Source organism: Anoplolepis gracilipes, chromosome 5 (assembly GCF_047496725.1).
Source record: "Anoplolepis gracilipes chromosome 5, ASM4749672v1, whole genome shotgun sequence".
Taxonomy (NCBI): domain Eukaryota; kingdom Metazoa; phylum Arthropoda; class Insecta; order Hymenoptera; family Formicidae; genus Anoplolepis; species Anoplolepis gracilipes.
The window spans coordinates 3,332,649-3,356,562 of NC_132974.1; the positions used below are offsets into that span (position 1 = coordinate 3,332,649).

Sequence of the window (23,914 nt, forward strand, 5' to 3'; positions counted from 1 at the left end):
TAAGTTAACAAAAGTAGTCATTTTGACGTCAAAAAGTAGTCTTTTTAGTCTTTAAACTTTTTGACGTTAAAATGACTTTTGTTACTTGGGTTGATTTTTTTAGGAGGTGGATGATGAACCAATCCTATACTGTTGCTTTATCGATTGGTACAATTATATTAAAATAAAAATGAAAAGTAGACCAAAACACGAGTTCCAAGTTATACACGTCATGTGACATCTGGGAAGAATTTTCAACAATTAATTGAATAAATTGAGAATGGCGATTGTGTTAGTATATATCATTTTCGTCATTACCTCTTTGAAACTTCAAACTCACAATCAGTATCCATTACGCCATCTTGAGAGACTGGTAAGTGTTAGTTAGTTGCCCAGCTCTGTGAATAAAGCAGTCAATTTGTAACAACACCAAGTTGTTTATAAAAATAAAATAAAAATGTAAATAAAAATAAAAATATAAATGTCTTTTTTGCAGTGTGCACAATATTTCTGCTAGTATAATTTGTTTTATTAATAATAACTAATTAATAATAATAATTTTTTCTTTTTAACAATATCAATTTAATAAAACATAAATAATTAATATAGATAGATAGTAATAATAATTATATATATTTTACCTATTATAATATTAATTTATTTTATATATATAATATGCTATTAAAACAAATCGATAAAATTATTTAAAATTAAAATTTTACACATTTAAACATAATATTTTTTTTTATAATTTATGCAATTTTATGATGTCAGTATAATAATCTTTTACAAAAAAAAAATTATTTATATTAAAATATTAAATACCAAAATCAAACAACATCACACTCTAATGAATAATACATATACATTCCTCAAATCTTCGATGATGCAGTCTTTCTAAGAAATTCGAAGGTCCTATATTGTCATCATTTAATTATACTATTAATAATTATGATAGCGTTAAGTACACACATATTTAATTGCTTTTATATGACAATTGTAAACTTGTTTTTTCTTACATTATTATCCAATTTATTATTTACAAGCAGAATTTTATAATAAAATCTTATAAAAAAAGATGGTTGCATCCACATGATTAATGTGGATCTAAAGGATGCATAGTCTTGATTTATAATAATGTTTTTATTTAATATATTTGATAATAACATTAAAAATATTATATTATAAAATATGTATATAATGTTATATTGTATATATACATACATGTGTGTGAGTATATTTTTTACTATTTAAAATATATTAATAATTTACAATGTATAATTTAATTATTTTTAATATAAATATTTTGGTAAGTTGTACAAAGAAAAACAATAAAAGAGATTCGAAATTTTTTTCGTGCATTTTGAGCAAAATTTATAACATGTTGATTTTGTGAAAATCTAATGGAAAAAGCGTGTTATATTACATCGCAAGTAACTGACAAGAAGGTTAATAGAAGCAAATATGAATGATCGCGACAGGTAATTTGGCTGGTGATATAACACATACATACGGACACAAGAAGTATAGAAATGCATAAAGATAATAAAAAACGCAAGCAATTCGGAATCGAATAGTTGTAACCAGAAGGGAACAAATATATTAAATACAAGTATTTCTAATAGATACAAGTATTATATATTTGAGATATTTTGATATTGATAACATTGCATTCTTCAGATGTGCAATATAAAGATATAATTTTTCATAAATTATATATTAAGTATATATTAAACTCGATATAGCGTCTATGCTCTCGTATATCAAACACAAAGTAAATCCACAATTAGTTTGTTTATCATTATTATACGATAATTATTGATTTACAAATCGTATGAAAAAATTCTGGTTTAAATTTTAATGATACATTCAGAAAATAAAGTTGATTTATATCTAATACTGATTTGTGTTTAACTAATCGTTATCAATTTTTATAATTATAAGCAATCAAAAATGCATGTGGAATTAGTTAACATCAAAACATTTTTTCTTTAATTTTATAATGCGACATTTTATTTTTAAAATATTCCTAACTCTAAAAAAGTTTTTTAAAAAAAATATTCAAATGTGCATACGCTATAAATAGAAATTTACAAAATAAAAAATTGGTAAAAAATTGTTACAAAAAAATTTCTTATTATAATTAACAAAAATTTACGCAAATTTGCACATAATGAAAGATTTACAGACGAAGTAAATTATGAAAAGTTGACGTGCCCGGATCACATTAAAATACACCTATAAGAAAGAATAATCGATCAAAAGGTAATAGATTTTTTGCAACTCTTTATATTAATTACTCAAAAAACTTCTCAAGTAGTAGGTTTCTTCTTTATATATACCGGAAGTTATTCATATACAGTCGGACCTCTTATCCTACGACAAAAAATCTTCTCAGGCTACGACCGCGAAAGGGGAATTATACCCCCACTCTCAAATTTTTGTCGTAGGATCAGAGGTTTAAGGGGAAGATTCCGGACCAAAAATGTCGTAGGATAAGAGGTCCGACTGTATCATTATAAAATCTTAAGCGCCAGCATCACGTTTTATGCTATATGGATTACTACAATACGTGACGTCATCGTATGACTGAACGAATAACATGATATCACGCTCGAAGTGACGTAATCTTTGAATCGATCCGATTGCTGGCTATTCATTTTATTAACATTAGTAATACTTCTACAGTAGTAATAATCATTGTAAAATAGCAAAACACAACCAATTATTAAATAGAGTATTTTCGATAAAATAAAATAGTAAATAAATAGCCAATTTATAATTAGACATTTGACTAAAAAACAAATGTATTATTTCCAAATTAATTATTAATATTATAATTATTGGAACAAATATAATATTATTTTATTTATTTGTACAGAGAGATAGTAAAATTAATTAGAAAAATATTTTTAAAATATTAACTTTAATAACTCATAATATAAATGATAAACTCATAATAAAAATAGATGACATAAAGAATATTGTAATTATTAAAATAAAACTTTAGAAAAAATATACCGTTATACCAATATATTGTTACTTGCTTGAAAAGAAAAGAATGTGTCTTTAATCTAATTAATATTTATTCGAAATATTAAAACATAATAAAAATGTGTTAATTCGTAATATTTACAGTATTTTATAGAGCGATTCATAGCATTAGTTATGTAAAGTTTAAAAAAATTAATACAAAATGATAATTTTTACGAAAATATCATTTTCAAAATGTCGGTTATTCAATTCTTTTTAAATAGAAAATTTTTATAAACAAGACTACTTATTTTTTACTAATTCTTAGGATTTTTTGTTAAGACATTTTTTTAAATATTAATTAAAGTTAATTACATTACAAATAATATTTACAAAAATAGGGTTTGTGAATAAATTCCTAAGTTGCGTTACAATTGCTTCGACAAAATTTGTGTTTTATATTTATACTTGTAGAATTTCATTATCATATAACTCCACATTAATTTGCATACTTTATTCTACATAAAAACCATAATAAAATGTTTTTTTACAGTTATATTTGTTAAGCCAAAAGAAATTTTCAGTCAAAATGAGCGTCACTGAACTATAGCGTCCATGTGGTTGTCTGATGCGTAAACACCATGATGTAAAAGACGCGTTTCCGTCAATCGTAAAAATTGAGGCTAGCCCCGACGCGCGTCCATAATGCGTGGTCGATCTTTAGGTTCAGCATCAGTCGTCGTTGAACCTTCGTTTCGCGAGCAGCCACGACCGTCCGGTGAATCGAAAGCGCAAACGTGTAAGTATGTGTACATATATTACGACGCTGACACGCCCAATGCGTAAAAAAAGATTCGACTCACCCTGAAATCATTTTTTCTCTCACGCATTTTACAAATAGGAAGTTTTACAAAAACACTGTCATATCCGAAGACGCTTGGGACGCTTCCGACGCGTCTCGCTAGAGGTTCTTTGTTCGGGCTATCCTTTTGTGTGTCTTTTTGTAGGGACGATGGACCTTGACCGATCAGAATAAAGATATTAGAATAACAAACCAAACATTGCTCCGCTGTATATCATTTTTTATCATATATATATATATATATATATATGATAAAAAATGATGTAATATTTTGCGAAAAAATATAACCGCGATTGTGTTAAAACTAAATACTGAAATTATTTTTCAATATGTTTTGTGAAAAAGAAATATATATATGATATATAGATTATATTAAAAAAGAAATAGTATTTCGCCTATATAATACTTATTTTTTTGTCGAGTTACGTGAATTATGTCATATGAAAGCTACATGTTTTGTTTTTCTGACAGCTCGCTGAAGAAAATAAGCAAGTGAATTTAAAGTTTACAATCGTGCATTCGTATACATAGTGCAATATATTTTTAATTAATATAATTGCAAAGTAAAAAAAATATGTATTTATAAATCAAAAATAAAAACACAAAATATATATATATATATATGAGTGCGTATGTGCGTGCATGGTATGTGTGTGGGTGTATGTGTAATATTAAAATATAAATTTTCTGTTTATAAATTTCAAAGCGCTTCTTATACAATTTTATTTTTTAATTGATTATACATGTAGTACCATTAATTGTTATAAAATAATTATTAGCAATATTTTCAGTAGAATTTATATTATTCGTAGATAATATACAAATAATTTAAAATTGATATATAAATATTAAAATCTTAATTTTATCATTTTTTGGAAGAATTTTTATAAGATCTTTTTAATCATTTACATATGTATATATATTTCATTTTAATACAATTGAAAAACATATTCTAACTTGAGAAAAAGAGAAATTCTGAAAGAAATTACAAAAACGGAGTCAAGGTAGTGACAAGCAATGTGAAAGTATGTCTCCCTTTTGGGTATAAGAAATGCGTTCTTCTTACTTACGCGATATATGACCGCAATTTACGCTTTAACGCTTAATTTACATCGTTCACTCGGTTGAAATCGCGGATTATTGAGAATAATAACAAGATTTCATTACCCATATCAAGTTTTCGACTTAACTGCGTGTTGCGGTGAATCAACAATCTGAACGACCTACATTTTCATCTTACGATACTGCCTCAGATTAACATTAAAAATCTTATTAGGTTTTTTTAATCTTTTAAATATTATTTTTACACGTGTATGATAAAATAAATATATTAATGCTTATATATATGCTTAATTATTTGTATGAGTTTCGTACAGATTAATTGGAACAAAATAAAATAATTATTTTATATATATATATATATATATATATATATATATATATATATATATCTATTCTTATTTTTTTATTATATGACATCTATCTATTTCTGTTTTTTACTAGCAATGAGATAAGACTTTCTCTTATCGCACAATGTTAAAACATCGCTATAATAATTTTGCTTTGATGATTCATGCAATCGCGAGTAAAAAAGTAGCTTGAAAAATACTGATGAATAAGTATTCTCGTTCAATGACGATATAGATATGCAGGACACATCGCTATGTCTACCAGTTTCGTTATATTCTATCTATCTTGGGTATGTCATGGTCGCATCGACTTACTCATGTCATTCACTGAGAAATGACGTAAAGTTTATTTTACAATTAGTCTAATTAAGCACGAACTAGTTTATTGATTGTGGATCGATACATGATTATATCGTAAATGTGTATCTGGAAATAATTTACGGAATTTTAAACTTCATAAATAATGCAAGAATCATATATTTAAATAAAGTATATTAATTAGTTGATTGTATTATATGTTTTGTCACGATTCCATACCAATTTAAATTCAAAAATTTTGTATGTATAATGTGATATTTTGATATTTGATGAAATAGTTTTTTTTATTTTGTTCTGCAAATTCTCATCGTTAATTTAATATTGTAACATATATAAAGTTTTGGTAACGCGGAGATAATACTGAATTTATTACATAAGAAATGATGCAAAAAATAACAAAGAAAACATTTATACATAAAAAGGTAAGTGTGAAAAAAACGTAAAAATGTTGGCAACATGCTAATAATTAAAAAGTTGAGTTTTAATTCACAGTTATTAAAAAATGATATGTGCAGTTATCATATATTAAAATTATCGTAGTTATAACTCAATTATTATATTAATTGTATGTAAAATTTATTATAATATTAAAGCATGAAAACGCTAATATATCTTATCAAATAATGCACTATCTTGCAGTATGCTCGTATTTTTCTGCATATACCAGAAATGCACAACAGTATTCACTTTAACTGAACACTACGCATTTCTGATTTCATTTATGTGACTTTAGTTTAGTTATATCGATTTTCATGTCTTCATTCTTCTTTATGATTCATTATGTTTTTATGCGACTTACATTCTGCGCTTATAGTCGCTATATTTTTTTTTAAGACGCATATTCATTGGAATCCAATAGATATGTAATCGTTCTTTATTGTATAATTTTATAATTCCAGATGCGAGTTCTTATGTAAAAGTACATAAAACTTATGTGTTTTTATATATTTAAACAAATAGTATTAGGAGATTAATTAATTTATTATTTTTTTATTTGTAGATCAGACAAAATGGCTACTATCACGAGGTTGTCGATCATAAAATTCCTTGAACTTGTAAGTATATTGATAAATTTAAGTTTGTATTTTTTTAGTATTATATGTATAGGATCATATGTGTATTTAGTGATTGACATCTTAGCATACTTTAATTTCAAGTATAATATTATTTTATCTTTATGTAAAATGCAAATTTTTAATACATACATTAACACGTAAATTATTATATGATAAATTACAATATAAGTTGTATGATTATTTAACTGATTTTGAAAATAAATTTTATGGCGTCATAATTAAAAAAAATTATTAACATCATAAGTCAGATTCTTTTTCAATGAATAAGCTCAATAAGTCAACTTTATGATATCATATTACAGAATATTAATTAACATAATCGGAAACAACATTTATTAACAAATTTGATACAAATGGTGTGATAAATAAAAAGTTTATTCTAAAAAATTCTTTATTATCAACATTTAAAATTATGTGAAAATTCTTAAGAAAATACGAGATTCAATGTCAAATTGTATAAATCTGTCAATATTTATGCGCACGTGTATTTCCAGACATAAGAGAAATAGTATCCTCGAGGTCATTTGACACTCCTCTCTAAGAACTCCATCATGAGCGCTCTCAAATTTATTTTTAACTATACTACGCTGTTCTTTTCGATCGATTGAACTAAATTCGGGATCCATCACATACGTTCTGAATCGCGCTTTTAAGATCAAGAAAACTATTGTAAGGTGTAGTATTTCGCGCTGCATATCTTTCGCGATTCGTAAGGGCGCGAGAATGGAGAGTGACATAATCGACGCTGATTACCGCACAAGAGCGTTCTCTTCTCTTATTATGGCCTGCTCCATGTCCTCCGGAAGTCGACCTGTATGAGAATTTCCGTTAGAATTCTTCGTAACTACGGGTCATTCTGAAAGAGGACTATGCCTTTTGTGCAGCAAGCATTTTTCAGTCGCACTTTTTTGGCGAGAGAAAAAAATTGAATATATTATATATTGTAAATATATCGTGTATATTTTAGTACAATATATAGTAATATATAGGAAAATATATATAGTATATTATCTTGCATTAATTAAAATTGTTAACAATATATTCATATAATTTTACATTATTCAAAATGTAAAATTTTAAAGTAGCATGTAAATTTGAGTAAAGTAAATTAATAATTTAAAAAATCTTATTTTTGTTACACAAAACAATCAAAATTCTAAAAATTTTTCTTAGTGAATATTTATCTAGTTTTATTTACAAATTAACGTTGATTCTCAGCATTAAGCTTGCGATATTTCAATTGCATCTCAAGGCAGATGTTTTCTAAATATAATTTTAGTTCTCTCCTTTTGTCTGATTTCTTGGTAAAGTTTCTTAACGTGCAGTATTATTCTACAATCATTATTCAGTTAAACTGTAGCAGAATATTTGACTTTGTTTACTGATGAGCTATAAGTTTATTTATTTAAAAAGTTTATTTATAAGCGAAAAGCATGATACTTAAAATTGATCAACGTTATTATTATACGTTTTATTGCATAAATACAGAAGACAATAATAATGCTTCTTCTTGTAGATAATAATTTGTTGTCTCTATTCTTATATAAAATAAGTATTGTTATTATCTTTTTGTTTAAAAATTATTTTAGAATGAAAAATTAGCAAGATACAAAAGGTATTCTTTGAATTAGTGTTTTGACAGAACACATAATAAAAACTTATTATGCTGCTATCTTTACTTACAACATACGTGTCTAAAATATATATTTCGCTAATATATATATCGCGCTACATAATGATTCTCCTCAGTGACGGATTTGGCTGTAATAAATGCAACGCATAGTTGTGATGTGTACTATCGCGTGCTTATCGACGTATGTACACGTGGGTGACCCAGCCCGAGGCTTTTTTTAAGAAAGATATAATCAGAATCGAGCATGTGTTCATTACATCAAGGGCAACCGATGCAATTTTTAATGTTGACGCCATAAAGATGACTTCTAAATGAAAATTATGCAATTGTGATATAAAATGCCTATAGACTAACTATATGTTTTTTATTCAACTTTATTGACTGCTAATTATTTAAAAAAATGATACTTCAGTCTATATGTTTTTAATTTTGTTATATATTATTATATATTAATGTAATACATTTATATAATTACAAGAAGATTTTACATTATTTTTTTTTATTGAAAAAGAAGTCTATAAATCTACACACACACACGCATATATATACAAAATGTTTTTATATAAGTATAGATACTTTAATAGTTTTTTAAGAATCTTTTGATTTTTAAATCATAAAAAACTGTTAAAGCCTATAATTATATCAATCTCAAGATTTTGATTTTGAAATCAATTGCAATTGCTCGTTTTTATGTTCATCATAATTAACGATATACTGAAAAAAATTCTATTAATATGCTTATAACTGTGTTAATCGACGAACTATATCAAACGATTCGATTTACGAGGCGACCTGTTGCCTAGAAATAAAAGTTGTTTGCCAACTGGAGCAACAGTGGGCAATATTTTATTTATAATGGGATCGCGAAAGGGTCGATGTACTCTCTTGGAGCCGACCCAGTTTTTTGAGCGGCATCCACATCTTTACTTTGATGAACAAAAAGAACTATTACTATAATTGTAGAGAATGAGTAGAGATTATATACTTAAATAGAAAAAGTAGGACAAAATTTAGCGCGTAGTTGAAAAAGTTTTGTCTACATTTTTAAGTATCTCCCTTTGATTGACAGCTCTTGGTGTGCATCCTTATCGGACTGCACTACAACTCTTTCAATGCGGGAGATCAACATACCGCGATGATAACCATGGGAACCTTTGGCGGATACTTGATTATCTTAGTTGGCTTGTTCATCGGCAGCGTGATGGGAACGCCAGTCAACCGACGTGTGGTATGTTAGATTAGATCTATGTTATTAACATAATATTAATAAATATTCCAAGATATCTTCTTATGCTAGACGGAAATTATATATATATGCAATTGAAATAAAACGTAATCTAATGTAAGAATTAAATAGAATTAAAGAGAAATTAAGAAAAATTGTATAAAACTATTTCAAAATGTATAATTTAATATGTATTTAATTTCGTAGAGATACGAAATATATTAAGTTTAGAGTTAATAAATTTTTTTATTTTTTAGGATCTCTTCTTCTCGCTCGTTGGATGCGCTCTATTCATCGCCGCGGGCTCGCTCAACATCGATTACTTCCAGAAAGTGGTGCACAAATCATCGTTTCGTGATACCGGTTTGGCTAAAGGTTCTCTCAGTATCATCGAGGGCATCATTTTCCTCGTAGATGCATTCCTTACGTTCCGAGGAGAAAATTAAAATCTGAATCGTTTTCAAGTACAGCAAGAGGACTGCACGGCCGACTATCGGTGTTAACACATTCCGCAATCGACGGAAATATTTTCTATAAAGAATACTGCCAAGAAGTCTCTTGATATATGAAAGAAGCTTTTTTTCTTTTGCATATAGCCAGATAGCTATATGGGGAATATTTACACGGAAAACATATGGCATTGTCAAGCTTCGCGACATCCAAGATTCGTGCCTTTTATCACTTTAGCGAGATATTTATTTTAGCGAGATTTTTAAGGCATGTTTTTTTTTAATTCGATAACTTGTCAAAAACAATTCTAGTTTAAAAATCTTTAAGTTTTTATAATTTAAAATATATTTCTTATAATTTAAAATAAATTTTTTATAATTTAAATTACTCTTGTAATTTAAATTATTAATTACACAGTTTTCTTTATTCACTTTTTGTAAATAAAGAAAAATTTCCGAGCCATTTAAGAGCCAGAATTTTAAATAATGTTTGCGCTAGTACCTAACACCGACGATAGTACAAAACGTGCAGGGATCATAAAGATGACAATGATATATATATATATATATATATATATATTGTGTATATATGTATATATATATATATATATATATATATATATATGCGTATTTCATACATATATATGTTAATATTAATAAGTGGCAATCTTTTGTAGAAGCAGGCCAGTTAATATTATAATCGTTAATAATAATATACTGATATTATGCAATCGTACATTTAAGTTATGTTATTGTTAGACTCTGACAAAAACAGTAGCAATAGAAAAAAAAGAAAAAGAAGAAGAACAGTAAATATCATGACATGTTTTTATATATAACACTATTTGCGTGTACTATTTCGATGCTAAACATTCAGCTGCAATGTCGAATCATTCGCCCTCTTTTCAAATAAATGAGTATTTGCGGATATTACTTTTGATTTGTACGTTTTTACGCTAAGATTCTATATAATAAAGAAGAATTATAAACAGGATTACAGAGGCTGTATATATATATATATATATATATATATATATATATATATATATATGGTATTTTTGCATCGTTTCTCTGATATTTTTCCTTCTGATCCATCTCATTTATTGCAAAATGTGAAAATATTTCAACGTTGCTCGTATGTTGTTGTTATGTTGCACAAACCAGACGTGACGTTATACAAGCACAAGAAGTTTCACGTGATGTAACTTTCACTCTAGTGTACAAGAACTGCATAATACATTCGAAAAAACACTCTTGAATATATGTATACTCTCTTTCTCGCACGTTAGTAGAGCACGGAATTGTTTTAATACTGGACTCTAACAAGAAAGCCTAAAATATTTTCTATTGAGATTTATAATAGATTAAGGCACGTGGCTGTAGAAGAAAGTAAAACATTATCTTAAGAAACAGTGAAATAGATCAAATACTGAATAGACCAGCAGACTTTTCGATTCAACCAATCGTATGTATTGTACTACTTCTCTCTTACAGATTTCCTTCCTTTATTTATTATGTAGCACAGTGATATATATTTCATTATATTCTAATTTTTAGAGGACGCAAACCTTTTCTTTCAGTTTCTTTGAATAAACCACTTGAGGATCATCCAAACATTTCCTCTTATATGTATAAAATGACTAATTGATCATTTGCTTACTGATTCTCCTTTATTGACAATGAGTCAATTTAAAATTTTTATATAAAAATAAAAAATGCATATAAATGAGTTTGCTAACCGCTTTTATTAATACCAATAATTTTCTTGACAATATCAAGCAAAAATTTATTATAATATAATTGTATTGGTAGAAAATATACTTAGATTATTTGAATTATTTACATTATAATAATCATTACATATATTGTTAAATTCAGCATTAATATTCATATTATTATTATACATGATAAGAATTATTGTTTATTTACTGATTTTTTTCCCTTATTAAATTAATCCAGAATTTTTAAATAAAAATAAAAATGTTTAGGGATATTCTAACCGTTTCCTCTCTTCCGTTTAACTCTTTTTAATGCCAATGATTTTCTTTACGATATCAGGCAAAAGTTTATTATAACATAATTTTTTAGCTAAAAAATGCACGTGGACAGATAATTTGAATTATTTATATTATATTAATCTTAGAAATTTAAATACATTATTAAATTCATTAAATTAATTCATAAATTTGTATGTACACTTAGTACATACACCGACGATAAATATATATATCTTACAATAAATATCTCTCATAACAAATAAAAAAGTTATCTGATTGTGGGAGGATAATTAATCTGCTAAAAAACATATAAATACGATCTGTATAATTGTACATATATTTTTTAAATTAAAAATTATACGTTTCATATGATTATTTATGTCCACGATAAAGATTGCTTTTTAATTTTAAATGCGATCTCTCGAAATCGCATTGAGTCGATTTTTGCAGTTATGATGGTAGTGTCAGAGAGAAGGCTGAGAAGTTTTTCATATGACGCTTTTTCCTTGCAGTATACTAGCACCAACTCCGTTTTAGAACGGGTGGAACTACACTGCCAGATCCATTTTTCGATAAAACAACTGGTAAAACGTCCGCTTGGTTCATGTCCGTGCTATATCCATATAATTAGTGGATTTTAGACGTATTTTAACACGTTACGTTTTATCTCGTAGTATTATTGTAGCGAGAAACATTTACAGCGCGTTCGACCGCGAGGAGACTCGCGAGACGCACGTGCCGACGCCGAGGCTGGAGTAAAGACACGTGCGCATACTACACCTGTCGGATTCGGAATGAATGACTGCACGGCTGTCACCGGTCACGTACGCGCGTTTTCCCCTCTCTTAGTCCGCAATGCGTGACGTCAAGGAGAAGGGAGCGTATGTTCTTTCTCTCTCTCTCGCGCTGACAAATACGCATTATACTATACTATGTGACAAAATTTGACGCGTTAAAATATATGCACATCAAATGTTCTAAAATACGTAAAATTCCTTAATTAAAATGACATTATTATTCGATACATTTAAAGTTTATTCGTGAAACGCGATTATGAAATATAAAGCGTAAAGTACTTTAATTAAAGCAATCGTTATGACTTGCTGTGTATGAACTGCACAACGTTCTATTTTTTTTATTACATTTATTATAATGAACACATAACATTGTAACGAAAATTATGTCAATGATGTTAACGATTATTTGTGAAAAATAAAAATCTAACAATAAGATACAATTAATTGTATGTTAATGTTATTGTATTTTATAGATTATTGTATTAAATAATATTCTTTATGTGCGCATATATGAATAAATTTCAATAATTTTGTAAATGTGTATATATATATATATGTATATATTATTATTAAAATATTTTGTTTACAAAATTATTATGCATATACACGCGCATAAAGAATATTTATTTTATTTAATACAAAAAATATACGTACTGTACAATATACAATACAACAACAAGATATAATATATACGTACTATTTTATATGTATATATAATAAATATATAAAATTTTATAACATATATTATATACACATATATAGATACATATTTTTATATTATACATAAAATAATTTTAATAATTTCTCTAATTGTACATATATCTATTATTATTTATTATCCATAACATGTATTGAAATGAAAAAGATGTGCAGCTAAGATAATATGTAATGAAATATATATTTCCGTATATACTTTTCAAATCCACCTCTATGGCATGGCTTTAGCACGGACATGAACCAGCTGCTGGTTGTTTTATCATGGCATCGAAAAATGGATCTGAGATATTATTATCATCGGTGATCTGACTATATAGCTCGCTCTAAAATGCATGTAGTTGGCGCTAGCGTACTGCAAGGAAAAAGCGTCGTATAAAATGTCGGCGTGACCCCTTTCAGGCTTCTCTCTGATAGCGCGTCATGAGAAGTTGCGCGTATATGTAAATGTGTATACATGTGTATGTGTGTGTGTGTGATGCGAATGGAGTGGAGTGTGGAGTAGTACATCGTCGCCGTCGCGCGTACTTGGCAAGGACAAGATCTGTATTTTATTTATCAATTATAGCACCGATGTGCGGTGCGTAGCGTTAAATGTGCGTTCAGGATGTCGAATCCGGGCGGTAGCAGGAGGAATGGAGCCATGAAGATCCGTTTAACGAGTGAGTGCAGAGAGTTTATCCCGATTGTCGTCGGACGTTATACGTGAAAGTTCTCGTCGCGGTTTGCACGCACGACGAGAACACCTACCACCTACCACCTACCACCTATCTACCTACGCCTCGGCCTGTTTTTGTTGTGCATCATTCAATATGGCCTTGCGTACGTCCCGTCCTCCGCGTGGGAGGGTTTTGACACAAAACATCAGATCATTCGGGGGTCCTGCGTACCCCGAATAGACGATACAAGTTTCAAGTTTCGTCATGGCTCCCTCGCCCTTTTGGTTATGTGCTCACTTCCTGTAGCGGCGGAATCGACCCCACTGCGAGCACTCTCCGGGAGACGAAAACGTTAATTGTGATTAGTAGCGAAATGTGTCAGTCTGAAATCTTTCATAATCTCCATAGCATCCTTGATAAGGAATTTTGTGGAGCATTATGTGTGATGGAAATTTAACACAGACCATGATTAACTGCCACTATATTAAATTTGATTCTATGTAATGAAGATATTTTTAAATTAAAAATATCAGAAAAAATACATCTATTTTTAGCTGATATTATTTTTTAAATATTTTTATAATTGTATATATATTTTATATATATGTTGAATTATTTTTCACTAACTCTTCATGTTATAAAGGCCATTTAATCATTATCAACAATTTGCATGAGTTATTGATACATTAAGCTTAAATTGGCTTCATCGTAATAATAAAGATATAGTGTTCAATTATAGTAGTTCAAAGAATATTGTCCTATATATAAGTAACAAATATGAAAACACAGTGTAGAAATTATAATAGATTATTATCAAATTGTAAGTTATTAAATTTAATTTTCTTGCAAAATTTTTTGAAATTTTATTAATTAAATATTATATTATTGTGAAAAATTTGAAAACAATATATTTAATTCATTAATATACATATATATATATATATATACATATATATATTATATATATTTATACAATATTTGAAGTAAAAATAACATAATTAAATATATTCAAATTGTAACTTATTAAATTAAATTTTATCTTGCAAAATTTTTTGAAATTTTATTGTTTAAATATTGAATTATTGTGAAAAATTTGAAAGCAATATATTTAATTCATTTATTTATGTATATATATATGTATTATATATATTTACACAATATATGAAGTAAAAATAGCAGAATTAAATATATTTTGATACATTAATTTATTATAGAAATATAAATATTTATATATTTTTATATGTTTCAGTATTATGTGCTCGTAATCTTGCTAGAAAGGATTTATTTCGTAAGTTTACTTTTTTTATAAAGAGTTCAATATATAAAGTTAAAAATGAACAATTTAAGAACCATTTTTTTGTTATTAGGCTTACCTGATCCTTTTGCTAAGATAACTGTTGATGGTTCTGGACAATGTCACAGTACAGATACTTGTAAAGCTACATTGGATCCTAAATGGAATCAACATTATGATTTGTGAGTTTTTAAACTAAACTAAACATAAAATATATTTTGTGTCAGGGTTAGAAAAAAAAATGATTTATTTATTTGTGCAGATACATTGGAAAGAATGATGGAATCACTATATCTGTGTGGAACTACAGGAAATTTCATAAGAAACAGGGTGGAGGATTTCTAGGATGTGTATGCATATTATCAAATACCATCCAAAGACTTAAAGATACAGGATGTATGTTTGTGCTTGTTTTATATTACATAATTATATTTAATTCGTACCTGTAAAAAAAGATTAAATATGCCTAAATATTGTTTAGCTTTCATGTATTCAAAAGTAGAGAGATTTTTACAGTAATTGATAAGACAATATAATTTTATATTAGTATTTTCTCAGACTTATTTTTTAAGATCAATATTGAATATCTCAATATTTGTTCTTTCTAAAAAAGAAAAAACGTCTTACATATGTTGCAATTATTTTTGTTTAAGATTACTTTTATTATATTGCAATGTATTTATTTTTAGATCAACGTTTAGACCTATGTAAGGCTCGTTCGGATGATCCAGACGTTGTAAAAGGGCAAATTGTAGTGTCCTTAATGTCACGGGACGGTCACAATGGTGCTGTAAGTAATACAGTCGGTCATAACGCTGTGGTCGATGTGCTTGGTGATCTGAGCTGTCCGAATGATTTACCGGACGGATGGGAAGAAAGGAGAACTGAAAATGGTCGACTTTACTATGTAAATCATTACACGAAAAGCACGCAATGGATCCGTCCAAACGCTCGGTAATATTTATTATTCAATATTCTATAACTATTACTATTGAAATATATAATATTCTACATATATTCCATAAATATTACGCATTGAAATACAATATATAATATGAAATTCATTCAATTAACGTTTTTTACAGGCCTAACAATGCTATTATACCGACAACACCAGAACCTCCTCCATTACTGTCATCAGAACCGACGTCTCCCAGCAGTAGCGCGAGTTCGCCGAACGTGAGAAACGAAGATAGTCCTGCAAGACACACATCATCCGAATGGAATAGTGGAGACGGGACACCCAATCAAACGCCCAGTCGAGAGAACTCGGCGCAAAATACTCCGAGAAATACACCGACGCAGCAACAACAGCAGAATCGTAATCAACAACAAAATCAGCATATGAGAAACGTGACGACGCCGGCATCGTCTGTGAGAGATCGGCGTGTTGTTCGAGGAACCGATGAACAAAATGGCAATCAAAATACAAATGGAAGGATAGAGCGTCCTAACAGTGGGAATCAAACGCGAAGGCCTAATCGCAGCAACAGAAATAGAAATAACATTGTGTCAAGTAGCGACAGACGCACTGATCCTCCGCAACCGCCGGACTTACCTCGTGGTTATGGTATGAAGCGACATAATAAAATTTTTATTAAATACACTATTAATAAAATACAATAAACTACTTTTAAAATACAATAGACTATTTAAAAATGTATATCTAAATATAGTATAATATTATTACATCTATATAGAAATGAGGAAAACTCAACAAGGTCAAGTATATTTCTATCATGTACCAACTGCATACTCTACTTGGCATGACCCGAGGATACCACGTGACTTACAAGCTAACGAATTGGCGAACGAACTTGGCCCTCTTCCTAGCGGATGGGAAATGAGACAGACTCAAAGCGGACGTGTATATTTCGTAGATCACAATAACAGGACAACGCAATTTACCGATCCCAGGCTATCCAGTCAAATCATAAGCAAACTGTTGAAGTAAATATAGAATAAATATTATATAGAAAGTAAACGGATATATTTATGATTACAAGAATATAATATTTTATTGTTATTCTATTTATAGTAGGAGACAAAATAATAATCAAACCACGAATAATACAAATAGTTCTGTAACAAGTGAAACCACTGAAGCAGATACAACAAGTTCATCAATGGTTCAATCTAATACACCACAGCAGTCAACGAGAAATGAAAATGGAAATAACAACAATTCTCCAATAAGTGAGTTATTGCAAATTTTTTTAAAAAAATATTTTGAAATTTTTGAAAGGAAAAAAAGTATTTTTAAAAGAGCTTGTATATATACTTATATCTTTTGTACATTTCATACAGATACATTTTAAATATTTGATAACATTCGTACAATGTAGATCACGTAATCTACTTACTTCCAAACAAAAACAAAACAGAACCTGTGTTGTCTTACAATTTTATCTTATCTGCGAACACGTCTATATGTGTAGCTGGTAGATTTGTTAATCAGTCGCGGTTATTTTGTCACTTAGACAAAATGCCATTTCATTTTGGAAGAGTTTTATTCATCAGGGCACATTATTGTAAAGATTAGAACTTTTAATTCTATATGTTAATGTTATTGATTAGAATTGTGTATAAGAAACTTTTATTTGCATTTTAGTGGAAAGCGCGTCATCTCAAAATGCTCAAACAGTGTCAGAATTACCAAAAGAGCTTATGGATAACGAGCTTCTTCCAAAATACAAACGTGATTTAGTAGCAAAGTTGAAATGTCTTCGAGCGGAACTGAATGCACTTCAACCTCAGAGTGGACACTGTAGATTGGAAGTGTCGAGAAATGAGATATTTGAAGTAAGTATTTTTTAATTATTTACTTAACCTTTGTTTTATTTTAGAACATAGTTGATTATCAACATAAAGAATTCAGAATGTTTCTTTTTATAAGAATGCTACGTTTCTAAATAACGCTTTGTTCTTACAGGAATCATACAGACTGATAATGAAAATGCGTCCGAAAGATATGCGCAAAAGACTCATGGTCAAATTTCGCGGCGAAGAAGGTCTGGATTACGGTGGCGTGGCGCGTGAATGGCTATATCTCTTATCTCATGAGATGCTAAACCCGCAATACGGACTTTTTCAATATTCGAGGGATGATAATTACACTCTGCAAATTAATCCAGATTCAGGCATAAATCCGGAACATTTATCATACTTCCATTTCGCCGGGAGAATTATAGGCATCGCCGTTTTTCATGGTCATCATATTGATGGTGGTTTCACGACTCCGTTTTATAAAATGTTGCTTAACAAAGGTATAACATTGAATGATATAGAAGGGGTTGATCCAGAATTGCACAGGAGTCTTACATGGATGCTGTAAGTAATTTTACTTTATACATATTTTTTTTTAAGGAATAATATTTATAACATTTGATATATATTATTATTTTTCGAAAACGAATGTCACAGACAAATTTAAAAATTATATTTTTTGTTACTAGGGAAAATAGCATAGACGGCGTGTTGGATGCCACGTTTTCTGTAGAACACAGCAGTTTTGGTGTATTGAAAAATCACGAATTAAAGCCAGGCGGTAAAGACATTACAGTGACGGAAGAAAATAAGAGGGAATACGTTCGTTTATACGTAAACTATCGATTCATGCGGGGCATCGAGCAACAATTCTTAGCATTACAGAAAGGATTTCACGAGTTGATTCCTCCTCTATTACTGAGACCGTTCGATGAGCGTGAATTAGAATTAGTTATTGGCGGTTTGGGCACTATTGACATAAACGATTGGAAAATGCATACTCGTCTCAAACATTGCACGCCCGATACGCCGGTTGTCCAATGGTTTTGGCAAATAGTAGAGTCGTATGGCGAAGAAATGAGGGCAAGATTGCTTCAGTTCGTTACCGGCAGTTCCAGAGTCCCGTTGCAAGGATTCAAGGCTTTACAAGGTAAATGTTCACTTAATAGCTTAATATTATCATCTGTTTTAGACATATCACATTAAAAATATTATATTTTGGTTGCATAGGATCGACTGGAGCGGCGGGTCCTCGACTTTTCACTATACATGCTGTTGATGCACCGAGCGAAAATCTACCAAAAGCGCATACTTGTTTCAATAGAATAGATATACCGCAATCTTATCCCACTTATCAAAAAATGCTTGACAAACTCACACAAGCGGTTGAAGAAACTTGCGGCTTTGCAGTCGAATAATAAGGTATGTTATTGCAGTCTTATCATGATCATTTTTGTATGCTAAGACATATTTAGGCAATGCGTGAAAATAAATTTTCGTAATAGATAACGTTCTGCAGATTTTGCCATTTCGAAAAGAAATACTATGTTTATTCTCTTGATAAAACACACACACAAGATGAGCTTTAGGGGAATTATGAAAAGAAAGTGTTATGTAAAATATCAGCGATGTCTTTTTAACTTGTGTACAAATATAATGGCCTTGCAAATATGAATTATGATGCCGATCGGTACGTTGCATATTTAACACATGTTCACTTTTAAACATAAGTTTACGAAATAACGATTTTTAGAAAACAATTGGTCTTTAAATGTTATTTAGTTTAATAATTCAAGCTGCGCGAGAACTATGTTTATTTTTTTAATAATATATATTTATTGTTTTACAATAAATATTTTAATCAATCTGTTTTGTATTTGCTATTTTCATCAAGAGTTTTATCAATTTACATTTTCTATTAATTAAAATCATTAATTTTGTAAAGTTTATCAAAATTAGATTCACGTTAATCGAATTATGATATAAATGTAAGATGAAGTATGCACACAAGTATTTGTGAAGATAAACTCTTCTAAGAGATTACGATTATTATTATATGATGTTCATATTGTACAGATTTTTTATTGAAATACGCGAAAAAAGTAGCATCAAGAATCTCGCGATTATAAATATAGCAAAATAAATGACATAGATGAAATCAATTCACACAGCTAATAATGCGTTTTATATTTAGAAGTTTTTAATTTCACTCTTCTCACACATAAACACCATTAGCAAACTGCACAGTCAATTACTATAATTTCATATCAGTTATCTATCGAATAAGAATTAGTGTGCTAAATGAAAATTACTTATACATATGAAATTCTAGTAGGGATTGAATTTCTAATAGGGATGGACATCAACAATGCTGGCAAACTAGTATTCTAAAATGTATTATTCGGCCTTGATGTCTTCTCTTAGAGAAGAAGTGGAAAGTTTGTATATATATAATTCTGAACGCAAATGTTAAATTTGAAGGAAAAAATTGTGATTTATATGAAGAATATAGAAACAATAATAATATTATTATAGGAAAGTGTATTTTCAATTCTGTATTAAATTTTTAATTTGGAGTAACAAATATATGTTTTTTTATCAAAGGGTTATAAATTTGTCTATGTTTTATTTTTTTAATAATTATTATTTGTTTTTTATTTATGCAGATTTAGATTTTGAAATCAATTATATTTTTATTTTCCAAGATTATAATATATTATAACATTTTCGTTCAGAGCTTGTAATGCAATCAGCAAATGTTTTTGCTGTGTAGGTTTTGCGACAAGATCATTTGTTGCTTGTTAACAGTTGATATTATCGAGCGCTTTGACAAGATGTAAATAATTTATTAGAGATTAGTATAATGATAGAGTAATATGTAATAAAAGTAGCGTGTCACGCGCAGACCGGACGTAGTCGGTTATGCATGTATGATTTTAACATTGACACTTACAGTCGTGTACATTGGCTTTAATTTTAAAGCTTACTTATTTAAGGAAAGAGTTCATTCGACGGGTTTATGTAAGTTTCAAATGTTTCGATCGAACTGACTGTTTTGTTTGAGGACTTTACGAAACATATCCGTATATCTTACTAAGCTACTTTTAGTAAGATATAGCGCTACTACTTCTCTCTTATTTATCGCACGAAATCTTCATTTACTTCAATATATGATATTACTGTAAAACTAATTCACAACAGGCATGAATCACCGATTTTTATAATTATTGCATTATTATATACTTGTATCATGCACATACCTGTGATGGAACATATCGTAGATGAAAGTCACACACAGTGTGAAGAGCACCTAAAGTTTTTTTTTTTAATTTTGAGGATTGGTGAATAATTTTACGTTCACTTTTATACACGATATTATATATATAACGTTCCCATATGTTGTTTGCGCAAAGTGTCACCCGTTTTCAATGCATGAAACACGGTCTGAATACTGAACGTTGTTATAACGGGGAACGTAATTACTGCGATTCACAAGTAGGATAATAGATAACTCTTATAGCGCTAAATTTGCATAAACGGACACTTCTTTAGTAAATGTCTATATTCTGTTGCGTTTATATTAAATATATACAAATCATAATCTGTTTCTCAAATGCAGTCAATGCTTCAATACATATTCTATCAGCAATATATACATATATACATATGCTAAAATAAATTCATTAATTTTTTACGAGATATATATATAACAACGCCAAATATGACATAATTAAGCAGAGAAGCTATTTTCGATATCTAGAGACAAATTTAAGATTAACATCAGATTACAGACAATTAAGAAAGTTGATAAAAATGCAGAGATTTATTGAGATTTAATCAATGTATATTGAGAATAATGAACTTTTATTTTCACATTTGAAATATTCTTTTTATATCAAAATTTTATTAAAAAAAAGATTTGAAATAAAAGAGATTTTACAATACCTATAGAAGAAAACGTTTCTCATAATTTCCTTACTGCTTTCTTGAATTATCTTGTCAGTATAGCAATAAAGGCCTTGAACGTGCCTTGCTGTTGGCGTGATGATAAAGGAGAAAAATTGTATTTATATAATATTTTGGGATGTGATATAAATTTTATCCTCCTTTCAAAGCGCAAATACATATATGTATATATATGTTACACACAAGTGTTAGTTTATACTATGACAATTATATGAGTGAATAAAAAGAAATGACAGAGTAATGATAAGATTACAATTCAAGTATGAAGAATAGCCAAAGAAGTATCCTGGAAAATTAAATATCTTTTGTTTAAAAGAAATTTCACCTATATATTATATAAGTACATCTCAAAATAAGTGGAATATTATGAATAATTTACACTTTCTTAATTATCTATCATTATGTTAATGCCTCTTTCTCTAAAATGAATTACATGTTATACATGTGTATTGTGTTAAATGGGGTGATATTTAACATCGAAAATTAGATTTTATTAGAACATTATATATATATATATATATACACACAATATATCTTTTGAATTATATTATTATAATTTTAATTAATAGTGATGTGTATACAGAAAATTTCACATTTAGTCAAAATTATTAAGGATGACAAAATATGATTACTCTGTTATTTATCTCAATGTATATGAATATATATTGAGAGAAAAGGAATTATGAAGAAAAAAAAGGAGAGATAAACAAAGAAAATAAGAGAGACAATATTTAGGGAGAGGAGGATTCACATAACATACGTATAAATAAATAAATTGCATATATTATAGCATATATATAGTATGTTGCACAAAATAAACTTGCTTGCAAGAAATAACTGCAGAAAAGTTTCTGAATTAGAAAGGAGATGCACAAACTTAAATATGTTATAATTAGAATCTGCAATTTGTTTTAGTCTAAATAGCAATGACTTGAGTCACCTTCTAATCCTTTATCGATCCATTCTACTGGTTTTACAGATTATTAGAATCCTACAAAACCTGCACACAAAAGTGATGTATCTATTTATAGAAACGATACAGCTTTGTATATACGTATGTTGAATTTTTACCAATAGAATGACAGATATGTTGATAAAGGATTAAACAGATACACTATGCGAAAAAAAAGATAATAAAAAACTTCGCAGTAACAATTATAGATATTGTCTTTTTCTCTTATGTCAATTAGCTAATGTTAAAATATCTCTTAGAATTGTATTACAGAAATTCCTTTTTCTATCTACAACTATAAATGAACGATTGTAAAGAATAGAAAATGAAAATATAAATATTATTGTGTCAGTTGACAAAAAAAATTTGTATTTTTTTTTAATTGTAGATTTATATTTAGCAGTTCTCTCTAAAAATTTGTGAACAAATTTGCACAAATTATAAATTAATATATATAATTAATATATTATTATTTATAATTTTAGATTATAAATGATCATCTCTCCTTCGTGCTGGTAATTGGGAGATTATGCGAACTATTATTATATATTACTGCGAATGTATTATTATTACAGCTAAAATGATGTTTGTTACTATGGTCATTATTGCGCAAGCCTTTCAGGAAACAAGTGTACATAATTTTTCCTTTTATATTCTGGACGAAATGTATATTTTAATAAAATATTCAAAGTATGAAATTTTTTAATATTAATGAAATTTTTTAATGTGATTTTCGATTTATCATTATGACTTCATATATAATAAATTATTATTACTACTTGTGTTTTGTTTTCTTTAATAAAATAATAATATAACTTCTATGTAATTTTAATTTTACATTAAAT

The 23,914-nt window shown here is 28.2% G+C and overlaps 2 protein-coding genes and 1 long non-coding RNA gene across 6 annotated transcripts; 2 read left to right on the top strand and 1 right to left on the bottom strand.

Annotated features, from left to right (window-relative positions):
• Positions 1-3,889, bottom strand: LOC140666051 (uncharacterized). Its single transcript, XR_012046695.1, has 3 exons — positions 3,816-3,889; positions 298-377; positions 1-220 (listed from the first exon to the last, which is right to left on the bottom strand). It is a non-coding gene; the product is annotated as an uncharacterized lncRNA (long non-coding RNA).
• Positions 3,607-10,918, top strand: LOC140666050 (protein snakeskin). Its single transcript, XM_072892778.1, has 4 exons — positions 3,607-3,751; positions 6,542-6,596; positions 9,320-9,478; positions 9,733-10,918. Exons 2-4 carry the CDS (start codon positions 6,552-6,554, stop codon positions 9,919-9,921), a joined length of 393 nt encoding a protein of 130 aa, XP_072748879.1. The 5' UTR covers positions 3,607-3,751; positions 6,542-6,551; the 3' UTR covers positions 9,922-10,918.
• Positions 10,919-13,893: 2,975 nt separating this feature from the next.
• Smurf (SMAD specific E3 ubiquitin protein ligase) lies at positions 13,894-23,767 on the top strand. Of its 4 annotated transcripts, none has more exons than XM_072892379.1 (13): positions 13,894-14,094; positions 15,341-15,379; positions 15,459-15,567; positions 15,648-15,781; positions 16,075-16,339; positions 16,471-16,955; positions 17,086-17,335; positions 17,424-17,581; positions 17,997-18,187; positions 18,318-18,715; positions 18,841-19,301; positions 19,382-19,573; positions 19,657-23,767. In XM_072892379.1, exons 1-12 carry the CDS (start codon positions 14,040-14,042, stop codon positions 19,567-19,569), a joined length of 2,733 nt encoding a protein of 910 aa, XP_072748480.1. In that variant the 5' UTR covers positions 13,894-14,039; the 3' UTR covers positions 19,570-19,573; positions 19,657-23,767. The 4 variants fall into 4 exon arrangements, with proteins under 4 accessions (XP_072748480.1, XP_072748479.1, XP_072748481.1 ...); XM_072892378.1 differs by having other exon boundaries at positions 19,671-23,767; XM_072892380.1 differs by having other exon boundaries at positions 20,505-23,767.
• The last annotated feature ends 147 nt before the right edge of the window (positions 23,768-23,914 follow it).